At 55.5% G+C, this 20,610-nt stretch overlaps 1 protein-coding gene across 3 annotated transcripts; it reads right to left on the bottom strand.

The window, feature by feature from the left end:
* Window positions 1-205: 205 nt before the first annotated feature.
* On the bottom strand, window positions 206-19,994 carry SH3TC2 (SH3 domain and tetratricopeptide repeats 2). Of its 3 annotated transcripts, XM_014253022.2 has the most exons (19): window positions 19,855-19,994; window positions 17,765-18,148; window positions 16,040-16,171; window positions 14,542-14,640; window positions 14,032-14,159; window positions 13,551-13,656; window positions 13,138-13,281; window positions 12,836-13,037; window positions 12,330-12,403; window positions 11,406-11,601; window positions 10,264-10,400; window positions 9,837-9,878; window positions 7,872-9,572; window positions 7,597-7,777; window positions 6,089-6,239; window positions 5,509-5,631; window positions 4,895-5,045; window positions 3,857-4,053; window positions 206-3,637 (listed from the first exon to the last, which is right to left on the bottom strand). In XM_014253022.2, exons 2-19 carry the CDS (start codon window positions 18,000-18,002, stop codon window positions 3,446-3,448), a joined length of 4,194 nt encoding a protein of 1,397 aa, XP_014108497.2. In that variant the 5' UTR covers window positions 18,003-18,148; window positions 19,855-19,994; the 3' UTR covers window positions 206-3,445. The 3 variants fall into 3 exon arrangements, with proteins under 3 accessions (XP_014108497.2, XP_087919829.1, XP_087919828.1); XM_088063703.1 differs by lacking the exons at window positions 16,040-16,171; window positions 17,765-18,148; window positions 19,855-19,994 and adding an exon at window positions 15,959-16,029; XM_088063702.1 differs by lacking the exons at window positions 5,509-5,631; window positions 17,765-18,148; window positions 19,855-19,994 and having other exon boundaries at window positions 16,040-16,340.
* Window positions 19,995-20,610: the final 616 nt, after the last annotated feature.

Here is a 20,610-nt window from a genome sequence, read left to right as displayed (position 1 = left end):
TATTTTATATATTAAATATAATAATATAATAAATTAAATATATAAGTTTATATAGATATATACTAATTTATAGATATTAATCTATTAATATATTAATATATATTAAATATAATAATATAAAAATTATATATAGAGATAAATTTAATATATATTTTTTTAAAAAAAACTTTTTAATTTTTTTTTTACATTTGGCCTCACTATTCCCCATCCAGAGTCACTTCCCTGCTGCTTCTCCCTTCCCGCAGGGACAAGGTGAGCTCTCGGGGCAGGGCCAGCAGCACTGCAGGAATTCCAGGCCTGTTCCAGATGTTTCCATCCCAACACACCCCAGTGCAGAGATGGAGAATTTATTTAAGGCCCTGCAGCCACGGTTGGTGACTCCTGGCTCTGGCTCAGCCTCGGCCCCTGCTCCTCTTCCTCCTCCATACATATTTATGAGCCAAATTATCACTGAACAAGCAGGTTGCTGTGCAAATAAATGATTTTTAATCTAAATTACCCAGTTTACACACTCCCCCCAGCTCTGCTTAGCAGAACAGCTGGTGTTTACCAGCTCCTCATTATCGATCCAGGCAACACCAGGAGACGCTGCCCAGAGAGGAGCAGCCACCTCTGAGATAGGCTGAGCTCCAGCTTTTCCCTGCCTCATCCTCCACATCAGGTCTCTCATCCAGCCCAGCTTGCACCACTGTGCCACGAAGGAATGATGAAAAAATGTCTGCTGATAACAAGTGTTATTGTTGGGTGCTGTATTTCTGCAGAAAAGAGTCATTATTTGGATGAAAATCCTAATAAACCCAGCTATCTGTATTTCCATTCATCAGCATTTCCCTTCTCCTGATTCCACGGGAGGCTCACAGCGGAGCTCAGATGATGCAAGAATTATTCCTGTCGTGGCATTTCCACTGTCCAAGAATGAACATATGTGAGAGAAACCCAGCCCCTGGTTATCCCAGGCCTTAAAGTGCTCCCTGAGGCATTAAACAAACAGGGGCCCACTGGGACTGGGGGACTGCCAGGTCAAACTGGGGAAGGACTGGAGCACCAAAGCCAAAGCAGGGATGTTCCTGCAGCTCCTGGCACTCTCTGGGAGCGCTGGGAAGGAAGGTGCTGCTCTGAGCTGCTGCACAGCAGCTCCATTTCCAGCCTGGCAGGCTGCAGGGAGGAAGGAAAACTCCTGGCCTGGGCATCACAAGTGGTTCAGGAAGGAGTCACGAGCCACAGCACAGCCGGTGTCAGAGGAGATATCATCCATGTCTGATCCATGCCTTCCCTTTCCCCCAGTTCTGCCTCTGGTTGTGACAAAGGAGGACACTGGTGATCGATGCCTTCTCCAGGATAATTCTTGTGTTCCCTTCCTTCTCTTCCTGCAGCCTTCTCCAGGATAATTCCTCCAGGATAATTATTCAGCTTCTCCAGGATAATTCCTGTGTTCCCACATTCCTTCTCTCCCTGGAGCCTTCTCCTGGAGCAGCAGCACAGCCTGTGCCCCTCCTGCTGTGTCCCAAAAAATGCCCCAGGAGTGAGGGACAACATCCCCATCCTGGGCAGGGGGAGGATGACAGGAGCTCCAGGAGCTGAGCCACCACCTGGTGACCTCCTCTGGCACAAAGTCCCCAAATTTCTCTGCCCACAAAACTGGTGGCTGGAGGGATGGAATATCCTCATCTTTCCTTGAGCACCGACCCAGGACTTGGCAGACACAAACAACAGCTTTAAAATTCACTGTATTGTGAATTTTAATTAGCCCTGGCCACCCTGAGCTCATCCTGGCCACCCTGAGCAGGCAGATGAGGGAGAGGGAAAATGATATTTTATAGGATGCTCCCAAGGAAGAAGATCTTTTCCCCCTGCCAGCACCACAAATTTGTTTGGCTGTGATTTAAGGAGGACACATCTGGTTTCAAAGCAGTTCCAGAGTCCCTGCAAATCAGAACATCTCTGATGGACTCCTGGAGCTCGGCTGAGTTAGGTCAGGGTGAGCCTGGGTGTTTGAACAAAGCCCTCAGGGCTTCCAGATCCATCCCAGCTCCTCTCCACAGCCTGATTTCCAGCTGTCCATCTTCCTCCTGGCACAAAGATGTGGGATGGTGTGTGAAAAGACCCAGAGGATTGTAAGGGGTTGGAATGGTCCTTAAAAACCATCTAGACCAAAAGAAAAATGGGAACTGACTGAAAAGCTGCAGAAAATACCCTGCCCTGGTGTGGTGAGCAGCAAGCACCTGCAGCGAGCTCAGGCAGCGCGGTGGGGTGGGCAGGGAGGTTTTGGGGAGCCCTGAGCTCGCTGGGTTTCACCCAGGATGAAGATTTCCCTCCTCTGGACTGGGCTCTGAGGCTGCCCGGCAGGAACTCGGTAAACAAGAGGTAAATAATCATTGCCCCGGTGACAAACGCCCTCGGAGGGATTGGAAGAGGAAGCCGAAGCCGGCGTTTGCAGAGAGCAGGGAGGAAATAAATATTCTGCATTTAACAATCCCAGGCAGGGCAGCACGGGCAGGGAGGTGGAGGAACTGGGAGCAGGCTCTGCCTGTGAAGCCCCAGATGGCCACAGGTTGTCAAAGCAAAGAGATCAGCCGGGAAAACCTCTCCTTCTTCCCTGTCCTCCAGCCCGGAGTGAGAGCCGAGCCCGGGGCTCGCAGGGAAGCCGCTCTCGCTGTAAAAATGGGCATTTATTGCTCTCTGGTGGCAGAGCTGCACATTCCTGCCGTGTGCCCGGGAGAACATCGGGCTGGAAAATCCCTCTGAGATCATCGAGCCCGACCATTCCCCGCCGCTAAACCGTGTCCCCAAATGCCACATGACAGGGATGGGGACTCCAGCAGCTCCCCGTTCCGGCGCTCTGCTCCTGTGCTCCTGCTCTGGACCCGGAGCTTGAGGGCAGGGCTGGGTGAGGGTGGGCTCTGCTGGGGGTTTTTTTGCCCCCAGATGAGGCTGGAGCAGCCCCTTTATTCCTCCTCACTTCCCCAATTCTGAGACTCACTGCCAAAAGCTTTGGTGGTGCTTTTTACAGGAGACAGATTCCATCACAGACTTTGCGGGGCAGGCGAGGATAAAAACCAGGCATAAATAAAGGAGCTGCTGTCTCAAACACGTTTGGGTTGGGCTGAGCTGCTCCAAGGTGTGGGGACAGGCAGGCACATGGCAGCACTCCCCAGTCCCCATCCTGCTTGTGAAACCTCCCAGGAGCTCAGCCCTGCTGCACCACCAGCTCCAGCACCGCTGCTGGGCCCTCATCCTGCCCTGGCTGTGCCACCTCCTCTGCAGGGCACGGCCCTGCTCCTGAAAAACGAGGGCAGAATCCCAAGTGTTTGGGATGAGGAGCCCAAACCCTTCCAGCTCTTCAGGATGCAGTGAAGGACCTCTCCTGGGCCGGTTCTGGAGAGCACATGGACCTTGCACGCTGCTGCTGATGGCTCCCACTGGTGTCCCCAGGGTGGCAGATGGGTCACACCACGTGGCCACCTTCGCTCAGCCACCGGGGCCTCTCTGTGGCACAGCCTGGCGTGCCCTCAGGTCCCCCTGGGGCTCTGGGGATGGCACCCAGCTTGGCACGGAGCAGGGATTGCAGCTCCAAGTCTCCCAGCTCGGCGGCTGCGGCGAGGGCCAGCAGGAAGTAGGAGGCTGCGTCCTGTTCATCCTGAGCAGAAAGCATGGGGCAGGTGTCAGGAAGGGGCTTCACTGGAGGTCATGGGGCAGGAGGGAGCTGGAGCAGAGCTGGGGATACCTGCTTTCACTGGAATGGTGCTAAGTGCCAGCACTTCTTCCCAAATTACCTCCCCCACTTCAAAAGCAGATGTGACCTCCAGCCTCAGCTCTCCATCCAAGCCACAGCCCCATGGGAAGGCTCCTCTCTTACCTGCAGCTTGTGCAGAGCCAGGTTTCCCAGGTGCCAGTAGACCTTGCAGTAGTACAGAGCTTCTGCTGAGCTCTGCAGCACGGGGGGATGCATGGCCAGGGTCTTCAGGTAGCAATCCTCGGCCATCTCGTACATGTGCAGCAAGTCATAGGCTGTGGCCAGGCGGTGGAAGGCAACCAGCTCCTGCAGCTGATCCCCTGGAAAAGAGAGGGGTGGAATCAACCACTTCCTGCCATGGATCTGGAAAATAGGTGGGCAGAATCATCCAGTTCCTGCAGCTGATCTCCTGGAAAAGAGAAGGGTGGAATCAACCAGCTCCAGCAGATGACCTTCTAGAAAAGAGAGAGGTGGAATCAACCAGCTCCTATAATGGATTCTCCTGGAAAAGAGAGGGGTGGAATCAACCAGCTCATGCCATGGATGTCCTGGAAAAATGGTGGGCAGAATCAACCATCTCCTGCCATGGATCTCCTGGAAACGTTGCTGATCCAGCTTAATCCATGCCCAGCCCTGCTGAGCCACGTTGGATGCATCTCCTCAGCAGCCTGGGGAGCACAGATACCTCCAGGAGAAAACAGAGCCATGGGCAGGGTTGTTGATGCCACAGCTGGACAGTCTGGCCCAGCAGTATCATTCAGCCAGGGGATTTTTTGGGTGCTGGAAGGGGCTGTTACAAGACTGGTCCAATCCCAGACATTTAAGCTGGCATTTTGCCCATCCAAACTATTTCTGTAATGGGAAGAGGTGAGGTTTTCAGCAGGGCAGAGAGGAACTGCTCAGTCCTGTGCTTTCACCAGATTTCCTGTGCTCTGGGGTAACAAAAAGTCTCTGCTGTCAAATAGCTGAAAAAAGGGAAGTGGCCTTAGAAAGATGCCATGAATTTGGGTAATAGGTCCAGCAGTGTTAGGAAAGCAGGAGATCCCCTTTTCACATGGATATTGTTCTCATCCACAAGATTCAGTGGCTCCCAATGCCCTGTGGGTGAAAATGACCCACTGACCAGTAACTCCCAGTAACTTTGGGCTGTGAATCACTCACCGACCCTGAGGCTGAGCCTGGCTGCCAGCGTGGCAAACTCCAGAGCCTTCTCGTAGCCCTGCAGGCTGATCTGCAGCTCTGCCAGTTTATTGAACAGCCGCAGCTCTGTCTGGGTGGCCTTGAGTTTCCTGGCCAAGGGCACAGCACCTCCCTAAGGAGAGAGAATGGAGAGTTCAGGATGTTCCTGGAGGGATCAGCACTGCCTGAGGGGGGTGACAGAGCAGCAGGACAAGAACCAAGGCAGGGGATGGGCACTGCAGGTTTAGGTTTTAGTCCCTTCTTTCCATTGAAAATGAGTTTTAAACCCCGCGGCTCTCGAAGCCTGAGCCTCACATCTCTGCCCTTCTTTGGGTGCCTGGAATTCTGACTGGGTGTACCCAGGAGTGACCAGCTCACACTCAACACCACCAGGATTTGTAGTGGAAAGATCCCATTCCCAATCCTAAATTATCTCTGGGGTTTTTTCACACACCTGTGTTCTGGGCCTCCCACTCTGGCACCCTCAGGATCACCCCATCCCTCTCCACCCTCCATCCTTCTGGTCTGCCCTGGGGCAAAGCCCTCCCAGCCTGTGTGGGGACACAGGGACAGAAATGCTCTGAGGGGCTCCATACCCTGTAAAACTCCACTGCTCGGGCCCTGTTCCAGCTGCCATTAAAGAAGGTGTCACCTGCTTTCTCATAAAGATCCATGGCCAAGGAGAAGTTGTCCCCTTTCAGAGCAGTCTGGATGGCTGCCTGGAAGGAAAAGGGGCTGGAGTGACACTTGGAAAGGCACAGACATTGGTGTGATTAAATAAACCCCATATTTTAGGAGCTGCTCTTCCACTTTGCAGCTCAGCTGATAAAATAATGCTGGACATGGAGAAATGCCAGAAGTCTTCAACTCCAAGGACTTCCCTGGCACTTATCCCTTATTTATGGATATTTCAATGGGAACTGGTCACTTTGCACCTCCAGCTTCCTTTGGCACTCCTACATCACTTTCTGACTCATTTAATTCACTTATTTTCACCCCCAAATCCTCTAAACTCAGTGGATGGAAAGAAAGAGAGGAAATTCAGTGCCTGAGGGTAAGGCAAGAGCTCCTCCTTCCAGGCTGTTTACAGAGCTCAGAACTTTCCCTTCCAGGTTTTCCAGCCCCAGAAGGCTGTGATGGGAATGTGTGGGACAGCTCCAGCCACCTCCTCCATACCTGGAAGTACATTTCCACCAGCTCATCCTCCTGTAGAAGATAATAGAGTTTTCCTGCCTGCAGCCAGGCCTCTGCCGCCTTCACAGCCTCCTCGAGGTCGATGAAGATCCTCAGGCTCTGCTTGGTGCAGTCCAGGGATTGTCTCAAAGCCCTGTGATGGCAACAGGCAAAAAGTTACTTCAGAGGAGTCCCAGGACATTCTCAGCTGTCCCCATGCCACCTCCCCACGGCACTGACCCCCTTCCCTCTCCTCCTGTTGTTATCAAAGACTGGGGACAAAAGGACATTCCCAGCTCTGAGCAATGTGTCCTGGAAGTCTCCATGCTTTAATGCTCAGGCTTTAATGGTCATTTGGCCACCTCAGGACAATTCAGGACACCAGTGGTGCCACTCAAGCTGCTCCTCACCCCTGTGTGATAAAGAGGGGCTTGTCCAGGTCACCTCCAAACCCAATCTGCCTCCCTAAACCGAGTCCCAAAGTCAGTCCCAGCTCTGCATGGAGCACATGCAGGGAATGCCTGTACTTCCATCTCCCAGACAGCACCTGGCACCCAAACCCACACCTTTGCCTGGTGCTTGTCCCTTGTGCAGTCATGGAGAGATCTCTGGGTCTCTGAACAAGCCCCTTGTCCAGTCCTGGTCACTGGAGCACACAGGGACAGGCAGTGGGATGAGCCAGAGGGTTGGACACGGGTCCAGCTGTGGGGAAGGGGGAGCCAGCAGTGTCCAAAGACAAAAGGACAAAGTTTGTTTGCTTGGTGTCTCTCGTGCTGGCAGCCAGGCCCCAGCTGACCTGGGAGCGCAGGGAATGGGGTGCTCTGTGATCCAAACACTCTGTTCACATGACAGGTATCTTCTCCCTAAATACCTTGTCCCTGCACTCGCTGTGACCTGGCTGAGGAGGTGAACATCCCAGCTGGGGACAGCCCTGGGGACACAGGAACTGGCTCTCCACTCTTTGGTCTGATTGCCTTGGAGGTCTGTGGCCTGCCCCAGACTCCTTCTCCCCTCTCCTGCCCAATCTGATCAGTCCCACGCAGGTGTCAGGCTGGAGATTAAAGGTGAGCTGGGTTTTAAGCACCTCGAGTCCCTCCCTGGGGACAATATCACAGCACATATAGGAAGAGCAGCTTTGGCAGCTGGAAGCTGAAACCAGACTTACTCAAAGAGCAGATAAGGAGCCTGTTCTTCCTGGGGAGTGGTGATTAATCATTGGGATAAGCTTCCAAAGGAAGCAATGAATCCCCTGTCACTGGGTCCGCTCTGCTGAAGGCTGGATGTGTCCTGGAAAATGGTGCTTGGCCAGACTCCAGTTCTGTCTGGGACAACGTTTGCCCAGCTCTGGCTGACACTGAGCTGTTCCCTCTCAGAGCACAGTGAGAGCTCCTAAATCTCAGAACCAGAACTGTGGGGCAGATGGAGACACCGCACCCCTTCCCACCCTGCTCAAGGGACACCCCAGGAAAGCCACTGCACTCTGGCAGCATCCAGCAGCCCCAGCCACTCACTCAGGTGTGCCCAAAGCCTGGTAGAGCAGGCTGAGGGCCTGCCTGGCATTGCCCTCCAGCTCCCTGTCCTGCAGCTGCCGTGCCAGGGACGCCCAGTGCTCGTGGTAGGCGATGCAGGCCTGCAGGTCGGGGCACACTCTGCTGCAGAAATGGCACAGACGCTCCGTGACGTGCAGCTGACCTGCGTGGCACGGGGAAAGGGAGAAGGACAGGTCAGGGGACGGTGCTGGGGAGCTGGCAGGGCCGAACGCTGCCCTGCTCCCCCCTGTACTCACTCCTCAGGTTCTGCCACTTCAGGGCAAACCCCAGTGCCAGTTCATAGCAGAGTTTGGCATCTTCCATCCTCTGCCTGTCTACCATGGCCTGTGCCAGCCACAGCAGCACCTGTGCCAGCTCCAGGTCCGGCTCTTGGTGTCCCTGGAGCTCGGCGTAGAGCCGGACCGACCACAGCAGGTAGAGCTCGGCCAGCTGGGCGGCCCCACACGAGAGGCTCAGCTGGCCCAGGTTAGCCAGGGCCACGGCCTGGTTCCTCCTGTTCCCCGTCTCCTTGGCCTTGTGCAGGGCCCTCAGGAAGTTCTCTGCAGCCTCCTGAACGTGTCCCTGGGCCCCGAGGGCCATGGCCAGGAGGTTGTGCACGGCCCCAGGCTGGGTCTCGCTGGCGGTGCCGCGCAGGGAGCGCAGCAGCTGCCGCAGGATGTCCCCAGCCGGACCCGGCCGCTGCTGCAGGAGGTGCATCCACCCCAAGGACAGCGAGGACTCAAAAGCCTCCTCCTCCCCCAGCAGCCTGCCCAGGGCTGCAGCTCTGGCTGAATAGCAAACAGCCCCGTCCAGCAGCCCGTGCTGCAGGTACGTCCTGCACAGCACGGCGCAGAGCGTCCTCTGCATGGGCACGGCCCTGCTCTCGCAGCAGAACTGCAGCGCTTGCTTGAGGTACAGACAAGCCAGCGCCGGGATGCTGCTCCTGTCCAGCTGCTTCCCCAGGACTTTGGGAGCGTTTTGGAGGATGAAGCCAGCTCTCCAGACGGGGGTCGGTGTCCCCTTGGTGCTGCTGGGAGCAAAGGACCTGACAGAGGCCAGCGCGAGGTTTGGCAGGCACTTCTTGTCATAGAGGTAGCCCAAGGTGGCAGCGGCATCCAGTGGCCCACGGGAGCCTGGGCTGAGCCAGGTGGTGCTGAGACACTGGAGATGCTCCAAAAAGGGCAGCACCTCCTCGGTTCTGCCCAGCTGCAGGAAGAGCTTGACAATGAGGAAGCAGACGCGGGCCTCCAGCGGAGCGTTGCCCACAGCGATGGATTCCCTCAGGATGTACGTCAGGAGCTCCAGCTCGCTCTCCGAGCTGAAGGAGCGGCCAGGCAGGCACACGAGCAAGGTCAGCGTCTTCCCCAGCAGGGAGGAGAACTTGTGCTTCATGTTCTGCTTCAGGTAGACGGAGGCGAGGCTCACGTGCAGCGCTGCCAGCAGGGGCAGGTCCCCAAAGCCCCTGTCCAGGACACTCATGGCCTCCTCAAAGTACACCCGAGCCTGGGACAACTTGAGCTTTTTGATGCAGAGCTTGCCCAGGAGGAAACAGAGCCTGGTGTGAGCCCAAACCGAACGAGTCCTCTTAGCCCAGTTCCGGGAAGTCTCCAGGTACAGAACTAGTTCATCCTCATCAGAGAAGCCATAAAAAGTGGACTGAAGAAAGGAAAAGCTGAGATCATAAAAGCTTTGGAAACTGGGCACGAAACTGTCTTGGTTGAGGAAGGTCAATATGGGATCAAAGACATCAGCATCCTCCATGTGTCCAGTGTTGAGGTCGATGAAGAATTTGGGGTAATCCAAGTCATCCAGCTTCTCCAGGAGAACATCTTCCAGTGTGGCAGGGGCTGTTTCACTGCCTGGGCTGGACAGCTCTGAGGTGCTGCTGGTAGCCCAGTCATTGATTTCCTCCCAAGACTGGAGCACTTGGATTTCTTTACTGCCGTGGAGAGCAGCCTCTGGAAGGGAAACCATAGTGGGATCACAGAGAAATTCTTCCCTGTGGCTGCCCCTGGATCCCTGGAAGAGTCCAAGGCCAGATTGGACGGGGCTTGGAGAAACCTGGGCTAGTGGAAGGTGTCCCTGTCCATGGCAGTGGGCGGCACTGGATGAGCTTTAAGGTTCCTCCCAGCCCAAACCATTCTCTGATGTTTCCTCATGTCCAAATTCACCCTCAGAAGCCATCACCCAAGCCTCACCCTCCGTCCCCTCCTCGTACTCACCCGGTGGCACTTGTGGGAACACAGCTGTGGGTTCAAAACCAGCTGTACAGAGAGACAAACAGAAAACAGAACCCCAAATCCTTGGTCAGTGTCAATGCACAGAGATCAGTCCCAAATCCAGAACAGAGAAACTGAGAACCCCCAGAAACCCTGACCCGGGTCCTGCAGGCCAGGCTCAGTGGAGAGCAGCATCTGCCAGGGTGAGCAGCTCAGGAGCTGCCCTGGGAGCAGAGAAGGTCCCTACAAACCCCTGGGGTCACCTCCTGAGGGCACCTCCAGCCCCCATCACCAGCCTGAGCACAGTTTGGTGCTGTCTCCACCCCAGAAGTTTCCTCCACTGCACTCCCATGATCCTGGGGCTCCCCAGGCACTGCCCAGCTCTCCGTGGGGATCCAGGGAGTGGGACAAAAGGAGAGGGGACACTCACCCAACCTGTAGACAGAGGTGATGTCAGTGTGTGCCAGGTCCCCCAGGAGGGTGGCAAAGTGCTGCTCGTCACCATTGCAGGGGATGTGCAGCACTGGGGACTTCTCCTCTTCACTCAGAAACACAAAGCCCTTTCCCCTGGGGTGGGGCAGGAGAAAAGAATCAGTGTGTCCCCAGCCCCTGACACTGCAGCTGGCCTGTGGGGTGGGGTGGGGTGGGGTGGGATGGGATGGGATGGGATGGGATGGGATGGGATGGGATGGGATGGGATGGGATGGGATGGGATGGGATGGATGGGATGGGATGGGATGGGATGGGATGGGTTTTCTCATCCCTTCTCTTCCTCCCACCACAGAGGTTCTGCTGCAGATGAACACAGGATTTTGGACACCTTCCCCATCCAAGTTCTCCGTGAAGGAAGAGAAAGGTACCAGAGAAAAGGATCTATTGGTCTTTTTTGGAATCCAGAAGCCACAAGATACCACTTGATCTGCTCTGTCCCTTCTGGAGCGTCAGAGAAAAGTGCTACAACTCACCTTGGGTGACTCTGAGAGAGGAAAGTTCAGCAGACCTTGGTTAAAGCCTTGTCCTCCTACACACACTCTTGGAGAAGACTTTTGGGATGGGCATCAAGTGGAAGCCACCAACAGAGACAACTGCCTGAGTCAGGGTGGGATTTATCACCCTCCCTCCCTGGACAGCTCCTGCTGTGTCCTTGGGAGGGTGTGGAATTCTGCTCTGTGCCAGTGGCCATTCTGCCTCCACATCCAGGGGCAGGAGGAAGGAAAGCAGGATTTGGTTTCCTTGGCAGGGAATGCTCTCCCCACCCCTGCCAGGCCCCCAGCCCCTCAGAGGTACAAACTGAAGACATTTCTAGGACAAAGTGGGAAGCCAGCTTGCAGGAAACCAGATTAGCCCAGGGCTGGATCTGTTCCTCTCCAAGAATCACCTGAGGCAGGTGAAATACAATTTCTGTGTCTGAGCTGCAGCAGAGCCTGGCCAAGGCTTCTGCTCACGCCTCAAACCCACCCTCTGGGAAGGTCCTGCAAAGGAAACCACCTGCCCTAGGCTCTCACACAGCCTTGAGGTGGGATTTGGAGCCTCCCCTCCCTTTCCTCCAGAATTTAATCTAAATAAACTCACAGAGGTTGGCAAGGCTCAGGATTTACGTGTCGGGTGGGAACGAAGCCAATGCTCCTGGTGCTGAGGGATTTGCCCACAAACCAGGGCAGCCCAGGGATGAAGAAACCGATGATTTCTATGGGGTCTCCTTTGGAGAAGCTCAGCTCATCCCACGCTGCTCCTCTGTGGTCCTCGGTGGCGATGCACCTGCCTTTGACTGAGAAACCAAGGCAAAAAAGGGAATCTCAGTGGGATCCCTGCTAAAAACTCCTCACTGGAAAGAACCTGGGCAAGGAGAGGCCGTGATTCCAGCTGGAGAGGACTGCCTCTCCCTCCCCTAAGATTTATTGTGAGCTTGGATCCAGCTCTCTGCCATTTCTCCTTGAGAAGTGGATGAGAATACAAAATAAGAGAGGGATAAGCTCCACACCCCTGCAAGCAGCCTGGAAGGTGAATGGAAATACGGATTTTCACAGACTCTGCCCTATCTCAACTCTGCCAGGAATGAAATCTCAGGCAGTGCAAATGTCCATCCCTACATGACAAAGTCACACCTGCAGGGACCTCCTGTGTCCAGCTTGCTCTGAGCTGGACTGGGTTGGGTTAAGGGCTGGATGGTGGGCACAGGTTTCATGGGAACACAAGGTGGGAACCTCATGATTTGAAACCTCCCTCCTGAAAGAACTAAAAGAAACATAAAATTGAAGTAGTTCAGGAAAACCCCAGCTGTAGGAAGGTGTCACCAGCAGCTCTCTGTGATCCTCAGAACGGGGTTTGCAAGTTCTGATCTGCATCCCAGAGAGTGCAGAGATGCAGCATTCCCTTAGAGCCTCTCTAGTGGGGTCAGGCCCAGAGCAGCAAATGGATTTGTGGTCATTTCTGGCCAAGCCCAGGCTTTGAGCTGTGCCCAGCCCTGGGACAGTGCCTTGCACAGGTGTCACTCACCAATGGCCTGAGAGCTCGTCCCACTGATCTCCTGGGAGAGGCCAAAACTCACAGCATAATTCTTCAGGAACCACCTGCAAGGCAAAAGGGACCCTGGTCCTCGGTGAGCACTCCTGAGCTCAGGCCAGCCCCAGGGATGGTGTCACACCACTGGGGATGAGCAGGATAAATGTGCCATCTTTAAAGGAGATTTCTCCAGGTAAAAGGCTCAGGTGACCAATGTGAAGCCCCACCTTGGCTGGCATTGCCTTAATTCTTTCTGCTACTTCTTCATCTGTTAATCAGAGATAACCTCATGTCTGACCTAAATCAATATCTTACAAAAAGCACAACTGAAGTAGGAGCATGTCCTTGCTGTGTCCCATTGACAGCACCTGCATTGATTCCAGTTTTATGCCTAATGTGGATCCTCCTGGAAAAATCCTCCTGGAATTGTGAGGCTCTTGCCTCACAGGAAATCAAATCAGGAAAGATTCCTGGTTTGAGCCCTTTAATTCACCACTTACTGGTAAAAGGGGTGAGGTATTGGCTCCAGAGCTGTCACGGGCACCACGCCTCGCTGTCCTGTCAGCAGGGACATCCCTTCCCACTTGGAATCCTGTCCAACACTCTTCACATGGATCAGCTCATTCCTGCAGAGCTGCAGGCTCTCCTCTCCCTCCTGCTCTGACTTCCAGGCTCCAGGCACTGCCCTGCAGAAAAAGTTCCCTGCAGAGAGAAGGAGTCAGAGATTGGATCAGTGCATCCATGGCTGCTGGATTTTCAGGGGGGATTTTCAGGAATCCCCCACTGTGCATTCCTCTCACACCTTCCTGGAGGAGCAGATCCATGTAGATGGTGGCCAGGTGCTCTTCATCCACGCTGACCCTGAGCTCTGTGTCCTCCACCAGGGCACAGTCCAGCCAGAACTCCTGAGCAAAGAGCAGCTGCTCCAGGCAGGTGCCCACGTACCCTGAGAAGCCAAGAGGGGGATCAGGATCAGCATCTCCTTCCCTGGGCAGCAGAAAGGGTCTTGGAGATTTCCAAATGTCTGAAAATTTTGTCTCCAAATTCTTCCCAATTCTCACTGATGCAAACAGAGATTTCATAAACAACGTTTATGCAAAGTTTCCTAATTCATATTCTCACTGTCCACCCTGAACATTACAGTTCTGTAGTGTCAGGAAATGCCTTCTCCAAAAACCCTTCTCACACTGTCTGTTTAGACCTTGGAAACGTTACCTAAAGTCAGATAAGTGGAAAACTTCCAGACTTCCTCCAGGGTTTTGAAGGTGAGGAGGAAGCGATCCTCGTGTGCCTGCATGCAGACCAGCCTGGCTGACAGCTCCTGCACGTGGGAGACAAAGCAGCATCAAGGGACACTCCTTGAAATCCAGCAGGGAAGGAGAGCTCAGTCCAGGCATCCTCTCTGGAGCTGGGATTTGTTTATATAAAACAACTCTGTGCCTGTCCAGAGCTGTCACCTCCAGCAGAGACATGGATTTGGTGATGCCAGCCCTGTGAATTCCTGGCTGTTTAAGCTCAGATCCCCCAAAACAACACCAGGCTCAGCTCTGCCTCTCACTTGCCCTCAGTTCATCTTCCCCATCACTCCAGTCCCCTCCAGAGTCCCCTGCAGTGGCCTTGGGGGAACTCAGCTGGTACCCCAGCACACCTCTCACCATTCCAGACACATCCCAGCATGCTGCCATGGGGTCTCTACCTTGAACAGGGCACAGACGTCCCTGTCATCGCTCTCCAGAGCCCACAGCTTCTTCCTGGCAGCTTCCTGGAGCTGGGAATTGCGGCACCGGGAGGAGCGGCTCTCCACGGAGAAGGAGAGTGAGAGCTCTTGGAAGGGAAGAGGAGGAGATTAAAGGGGAGGAGGAAGAGGAGGGAGAGACACCCCTGCCACCCAGAGCCACCCAGAGCCACCCAGAGTCACCTCTGCCACCCAGAGCAACCCAGAGCCGCACGGAGCCACCCAGAGCCACCTCTGCCACCCAGAGTCACCCAGAGCCACCCAGAGCCACCCAGAGTCACCCAGAGCCACCCAGAGCCACATGGAGACACCCAGAGCCACCCCTGCCACCCTGCCAGGCCCAGCAGAGCCTCCAGCCCGGCTGTGATGCTCAAACAACACAACCCCAGCCCATCCTCATCCTCCAGACAAGACCTGAGGCACTGCAGGGAACCCCAGGAAATCCATGAGATTGCACAGGCAGAGCCTCACCTGGCAGAAAGCTGTGCCTGAGAGGCAGCAGCACCACAGAGGGGTCCGGGGAGCCGTGTCCTGCCTCAGGGCTGCTCTGCTCTGTCACCCCAGCCTTCCCTGGAGAGGAGGAGACACAGCAGAGCTGCTGGAAAATGCTGTGGAAGAGCTCGTGGGTGTCCTGCCTCAGCTGAGAGCCCCCGGGAGCACAGCCCTGCAGATCTGCCTGGGGATTGTGTGGGTCTGGAACCACCCGAAAGCTGTGCTCAAGGCCAGAGAGATCCATGGGATTGGTGGGGTCTAACTCCATCATTCCCTTGATTTTGGGCTTGTTTTCCAGTGCTGGAGTGGCTCTGGAGTGAGGGGATTTTCCCTCCTGTCTCCTGGCCAGACCCTCAAATGAGCAGATCTGTTAAAAGGGTGAATCCCCAACAGAGATTTTTTTTTTGGATGAGGCCTCAACTCCCCAGCACAGGAGAGCCAAGGCCTTGCAAAACTCCCTTCACACATCTGAAAATCAAAATGAGATTTTGTCCCCTGCCTGCTCTGGTGGGTATCCAAAATCCAAGCAGCATTCTCCCTGCTCCACACATCATCAACAATTGCCATAAAGGATTCAGGGTCTGCAACTTGAGCTGCTAATTATGTTAATGAAAGCTGAGGCACACAAAACTCCAGCCCTGCATTGGCAGTGGAAGGATAACCAGATTAAACCCCAATTTTTGTCAGTAATCAGACTGGATTTCTAAGATAAACATGTACCTGGAGATGTGGAGCTGGAATGTGCAGCAGCTTTTTAAAGTCATTTCTTTGACCAGAACCCTGCTTTACAGTTCTTTTTATTGAGCCAGCTCTGCCAGTCACTCAAATAAATAGGCATTTGCTAAGTCACTCAAATAAACTGGTATTTTCATGCAGAAATAGAATTCTTATTTAGAGAAATAGAATTCTTACGTAGAGCTAGCAAGTAGAAAAGAATAGCCAAGCCTGGACAGGTCATGAATAAGTTTTTCTTTGAAAGAAAAGGGTCTGCATTTAACAAAGTCTTAACATTTTGTGTGGCAGCTCAGTCCCTTCCCTCAGTGAGGGAAATGGAGAAGGGGAAGTGAAAGGAGACAGAGGCAGAACTAAATGTGAGCTGGCTCCTGCCATTGCTCCACTCCTCACTGTCCTCCTCCCCTCTGTGCCCCAGCAGACCCTGGTAGGGGCTGGGGATGGGGACTGGGTGTCATTCCCTGGGGATGGGGACTGGGTGTCATTCCCTGGGGATGGGGACTGGGTGTCATTCCCTGGGGACTGGGTGTCATTCCCTGGGGATGGGGACTGGGTGTCATTCCCTGGGGACTGGGTGTCATTCCCTGGGGATGGGGGTAGGTATTGGGTGCCATTCCCTGGGTTTGGGGTTGTGTCCCTGCTGCCATTCCCTGGGGATGGGTACCTGCTGCCATTCCCTGGGGTTGTGTCCCTGCTGCCATTCCCTGGGGTTGTGTCCCTGCTGCCATTCCCTGGGGTTGGGTACCTGCTGCCATTCCCTGGGGATGGGTCCCTGGTGCCGTGGTCGTGTCCCACCACCATTGTCCCCGGCGGTGCAGGCGGTCCCAGCGGGGCAGGAGCTCGGGGGAGCGGGGCCAGCAGGACTCACACTCCTCACCTGGGGAACACGGAGGGTGGGCAGAGGCGTCCGGATCCCCGGCAGGATTCCCCCTGCCGGAGAGGTGCCCGTGGGATGTGCCACAGGAGGTGCCAGGTGGGACACTGCCCGTGCCACCTGTGCCTGCAGCAGGACCGAGCCTGTCCATGGGTCCCCAGAGCCTGGAAGGGGTCAGGGCTCGCTCTGGCTGCTCTCACGGGTTCAGTGTTTATTTTCATTTCAGAAAGGGAACTGGGAGCTTTTTTTTTTCAAGGCACCAATTGAAACTGCAGCTGGGGAGTTGTTCCCAGTCGTGCCAGTGACTCACTGACCTCCTCAGTGCCAAAATATTTTGTAACAGTGGGCAGGAAACAGCTCCAGCCCCGAGCCAGGCGCAGGTCCCTGCACTCAGGGCTGCCCTCCTGGCTCCAGGGCTGGGTGTTCAGGGCACCTTCTGGCCCTGGCTCTGCCGGGGAACACGTGGCCACAGCGGCTGGCCCTGAGCCATGGCCCTTCTCCAGCTCACTGGGACACGCTGGAACAGGGATGGTGCCTTGGGGGATGCCAGCACCCCACGGGCTCTGCTTGGAGGGCTCCTGGGCAGGGAGGGTGGAGAGGGGAAAAGCCAACAGCATGGGAATAAAACAAGCCCTGAGTCATCCTGTCCTTTTCCTGGCCAAATGCCCTGCCTCACTCCCCACACACCCTGATCCAAGAGGAGAGAGCAGCAGGAGCCATCCCAGAAACGCCAAGTAGCCAGAGGGGCCAGTGCTCAGCACCAGAGCATCCCCAGGGGTCCAATCCCATGGAGGGACACAGCTCCCACAGCCCCAGTGCCACAGCAGAGCCCCACAGACCCCTTACCTGTGCATCCCAGTGCCAGCTCCTGGTGCCAGGGGGTCCCCAGGCAGCAGCCCATGCGTGCAGTGACAGCAGCAGTGGGCTGGCAGAGGGCTGGCAGGGGCAGGGCTGCTCGCTGCCCGCCCGGCACCGCGCCTGGCCACGGCCACAATGCACAATGTCCCCTTTGAGCGGGCACTGGCACGGCGGGGGTGGCGGCCACGGGCTCAGGGAAGGGTTTGGGTTGGACTCACAGCATCAGTTGGGTTTGGAAAGGCCTTTAAGGTCATCAAGACCACAGACCTATTACTGCCAAAGCCACCAGTGAATCGTGTCCCTAAGTGCCATATATATGTCTTATAAATGCCCCTGGAGATGGGGGCTCCACCACGTCCTGGATGGGCTGTGCCAGTGCTTGGCAAGCCTTTACATGGAGAAATTTTTTCTGATATCCAACCCAAACCCTCCCTGGTGCAACTGGGGACCATTTCCTCTCATCCTGTGCCTTTTTTCCTGGGATCAGAGCCCAATCCCCCGGCTGTCCCCTCCTGTCAGGGACTTGTGCAGAGCCACAAGGGCCCCCTGAGCCTCCTTTGCCCCACTCTGCCTCCAGGAGGGCAGTGCCCATCCCACATGGCACATTCCTGCCATTCCTCCTCGGGACTGCCTCGCTCTGCCCAGCCTGCCCCAGCTCCCAGCTGCTCCCTCCAAGCCGATCTCCCCCAGTTCCAAAGGCAGGGCTGTTCCTGACACCGCTGCAAGCACCTCCCTCACCTCTGGGGGTGTCCAGCATCCTCCATCCGGGGCTGGCTCTGCTCCTGAGCCTCCTTCCTGCCCCGTGCTTTTCCCGTGTCCCCGCGGGGGCAGCTGGCAGCACCACGGGCATCTCTGCCAGCTGCATCCAGGCGAGCTCCTGCAGCCCTGGCACTGCGGGCACCCCCGGGCTCAGCGCTGGCCAAACCCCAACACCAGCAGGGACTGTTTTGGCCGCTGTGTGGGATCCCTTGGGCATCCCAGGATGAGGATGAGCCCCATTCCCTCCTCACTCACATCCTCAGACCATCCCCAGCCCTCAGGGTGAGGATTTGGGATGGCTGGGCGGGCTCACTGCGCTGTGCGTGGTCTGCAGAGCATCTTTGGGCAACAGCAACGCAGCCCCTGCAAAATAAAACCCAAAAGGTTTAGGGAGAGAACTTTCAGGTTGGGAGGGGTTTGAGGGATGGATTTTTACTCCAGCCAGTGCCACCTCTGCAGGGATTTCTGTGCTGGGGTGCTCCAGGGGCATTGATGCCTCTCCCAGGCTGCATCCCAAGCCATGGCAGTGCCTTGAACTTCTCCAGAGTAGGGAATCATAAATCCAGACAGTGATCTAGGCCAGGCTGGGTGAGGCTCTGAGCACACTGGTGCAGTGGAAGGCAGTCCTGCCCACCAACAGAGGTAAATTTTAAGGTGCTTTTTAACCCAGACTCAGTGGTCTCTATGATTCCATGACCCAGAGAGGGAATTCCTCACCAGAGGGATTCCCACGCCTGGCACAAGTGCAATGCCCCTGAAGCAAAGCGTGAGGAGTGTGAGGCTGTGGGAAGAGCAGGATGGAACCTGCCTGGGAATTTCCACACAAAAATGAAGCCAAACCAAAAGCCTCTGCAGGGAGGGTTGCAGACTGGAGGAGCGGGGGTTCCTAATCCAGATCTCCAAATGCTGGGATTGCCTGGAGAAGGGAGCATCCTCTCCATCCTCCCACAGAGCCCTGGGCTCTCTCCAGGCTGGGGTTTGCACTCAGAGCTGTGGGGCTGCAGGAAAGGGAGGACAGAGCAGCGCTGCTCCCATTGCAGCCATCACTCACCAACCCTGGGAAACTCCACATTTAAAAAACGCCCCCGGCTGACCTAGGGGTGCTCTGAAGGTGCAGGAATCAGAGGGGGAATGCAGCCTGCATGTGCTCTGGGCACACAGATGGAATTTTGTGATGGATTCAGGCACGTCTTTACACAGGAGGTGTTGCTGCTTTGGTCCCATGCTGTCCAAGTTGTCAGTTTTTAAACAAAATTTTTTGCTGTCTTCAGAAGATTCTTGGTTTTAGCAGTTCCTGCTCACCAATTAGCATCAATTCCTTCTACACAGGGAAATATTCTTTTTAAATAAAAAAATGGGTTTTAAAAATGTTTTAAACACAAATATCTTCCTTTGTGGTTGTGAAATGTCTTTTTGTTTTTAAGCCTACCTTGACAACTTAGCAACCAAACCCATCCCTGTACAAGCAAAGGTGTCACCTCCTGTTTGACCTGAACTGGAATTTGCCTTTTGACCAGCAAGCTGAAAACCTCTCACTCCAATTCCTTCCTTTCTGCTTCCCAACAAATCCTGGATCTCCCCAGGAGAGCCCCCATTGCTGCTGCTGCAGCCTGGCCTCCCTGGAAAAGCCCTGTTTTGGTAAGTTTGGAATATTTCCTGGGGTCTCAGCCTGTTCCAGAGGGGGTTCTCTGCCTGTGCCAGCCCTCCAGGGGCTCTGCTCGCTTTGCAGCTCCAGTGCCAGCCGGCCACGCTTCCCTGCCCTGGGCACGGAGCGGGATGGGAGCAGCCGGCCGGGCACCCTGGGGGACAGAGCTGCCACCCAGCCCTGCCACCAAACCCCCTTTCCCAAACGCAGCTCCCGTTCCTCCTGCCAGTTCCCAAAGGAGCCAAACGCAGCGTGTCCCTCCCGGCCGTGCTCATCGCGGATCCTCAAACCCAGCCAGCTCCAAAGCCCCAGCTCCGCAGCCCAGCTGCAATTCCAGAGGCGCTGGATCTCTCCAGCCACCAGCGCTGGGAGGCTCAGCTGGGACAGAGGGACAGCCCCGGGGACAGACAGCGGCTCTACTGACCTGCTCCCAGCTCCGCTTCCCTCCCGGAGAACTCCTGGATGAAATTCCAGCCTCTCCAAGCCCCGAGGGAGCGCTGCGCTGCCGGGATGGAGCTCTCGGGGCTGCGGACGTGTTTGCGAGCGTGCCCAGCGCTGCCACTCCCTCACACCAGGGGAGGAATTCCTTCCAGGAGCTCCTTATCATCCTGGGAACCTCCGCTTCCCAGCAGAGGTCAATGAGTTACCCGGGGCTGTGCTATCAACAGGAGACCGCCGGCTCCCGGAATTCCCAGGCGCCTCCTTCGCAGGGAACAATTAATTCCAGGGAGGCTCTCCATGGGCACCGTGCGCCTCAAAGCTCTCCCATTCCAGGCAGGAGCAGCCTCTCCCGGCCTCACCTGTGTCCTGCTCCTCGGGGCTGGGGACCTTCCGTCCTCACCGTGCGACAGCAAAATCCCGGGGGAGGCATTCCCTCCGGGAATTCCAGCTCCGAGCCTCCCTTCCTCCCTGCCGAAACGCAAATACAGGCACAGAACAAGAGATCTGTGGACCCAGCAGTATTTGTGCATCCCGGCTAAAGTCCGCCGCAGAGGGAATTACAGGGGCTTTTTTTTCCTCTTGGAAACAATGAAACAGTTAACATCAAGCTTTCCCGATATTTCTGTTTCCTTCTGAAGTCTGCCATTCCCTGGCAGGCTCAAAAACGAAGCCTCACGGCTTTTCAGCTTGTTATTTCAAAGTGAACCTGAAAGCAAAGGAAGTCAGCCCAGACCCGGCT

This window comes from Pseudopodoces humilis, chromosome 17, assembly GCF_049639895.1.
Source record: "Pseudopodoces humilis isolate 2021_Gansu_Grassland_sample_001 chromosome 17, ASM4963989v1, whole genome shotgun sequence".
Classification (NCBI taxonomy): Eukaryota; Metazoa; Chordata; class Aves; order Passeriformes; family Paridae; genus Pseudopodoces; species Pseudopodoces humilis.
Note: the sequence above shows the minus strand (reverse complement) of the source record. Positions and strands in the feature narration are given on the sequence as shown.

Bases quoted from the DNA above. Each gene is read 5' to 3' on its own strand.
- SH3TC2 (XM_014253022.2), bottom strand. From the start codon at position 18,002: ATGCCCAAGGGATCCCACACAGCGGCCAAAACAGTCCCTGCTGGTGTT. The intron at 16,172-17,764 runs GTGAGGGAGGTG...CGTGTTCCCCAG, and splicing joins GATGCTGGACACCCCCAGAG to GTGAGGAGTGTGAGTCCTGC. The intron at 14,641-16,039 runs GTACCCAACCCC...CCTCCTCTCCAG, and splicing joins TCCCCAGGGAATGGCAGCAG to GGAAGGCTGGGGTGACAGAG.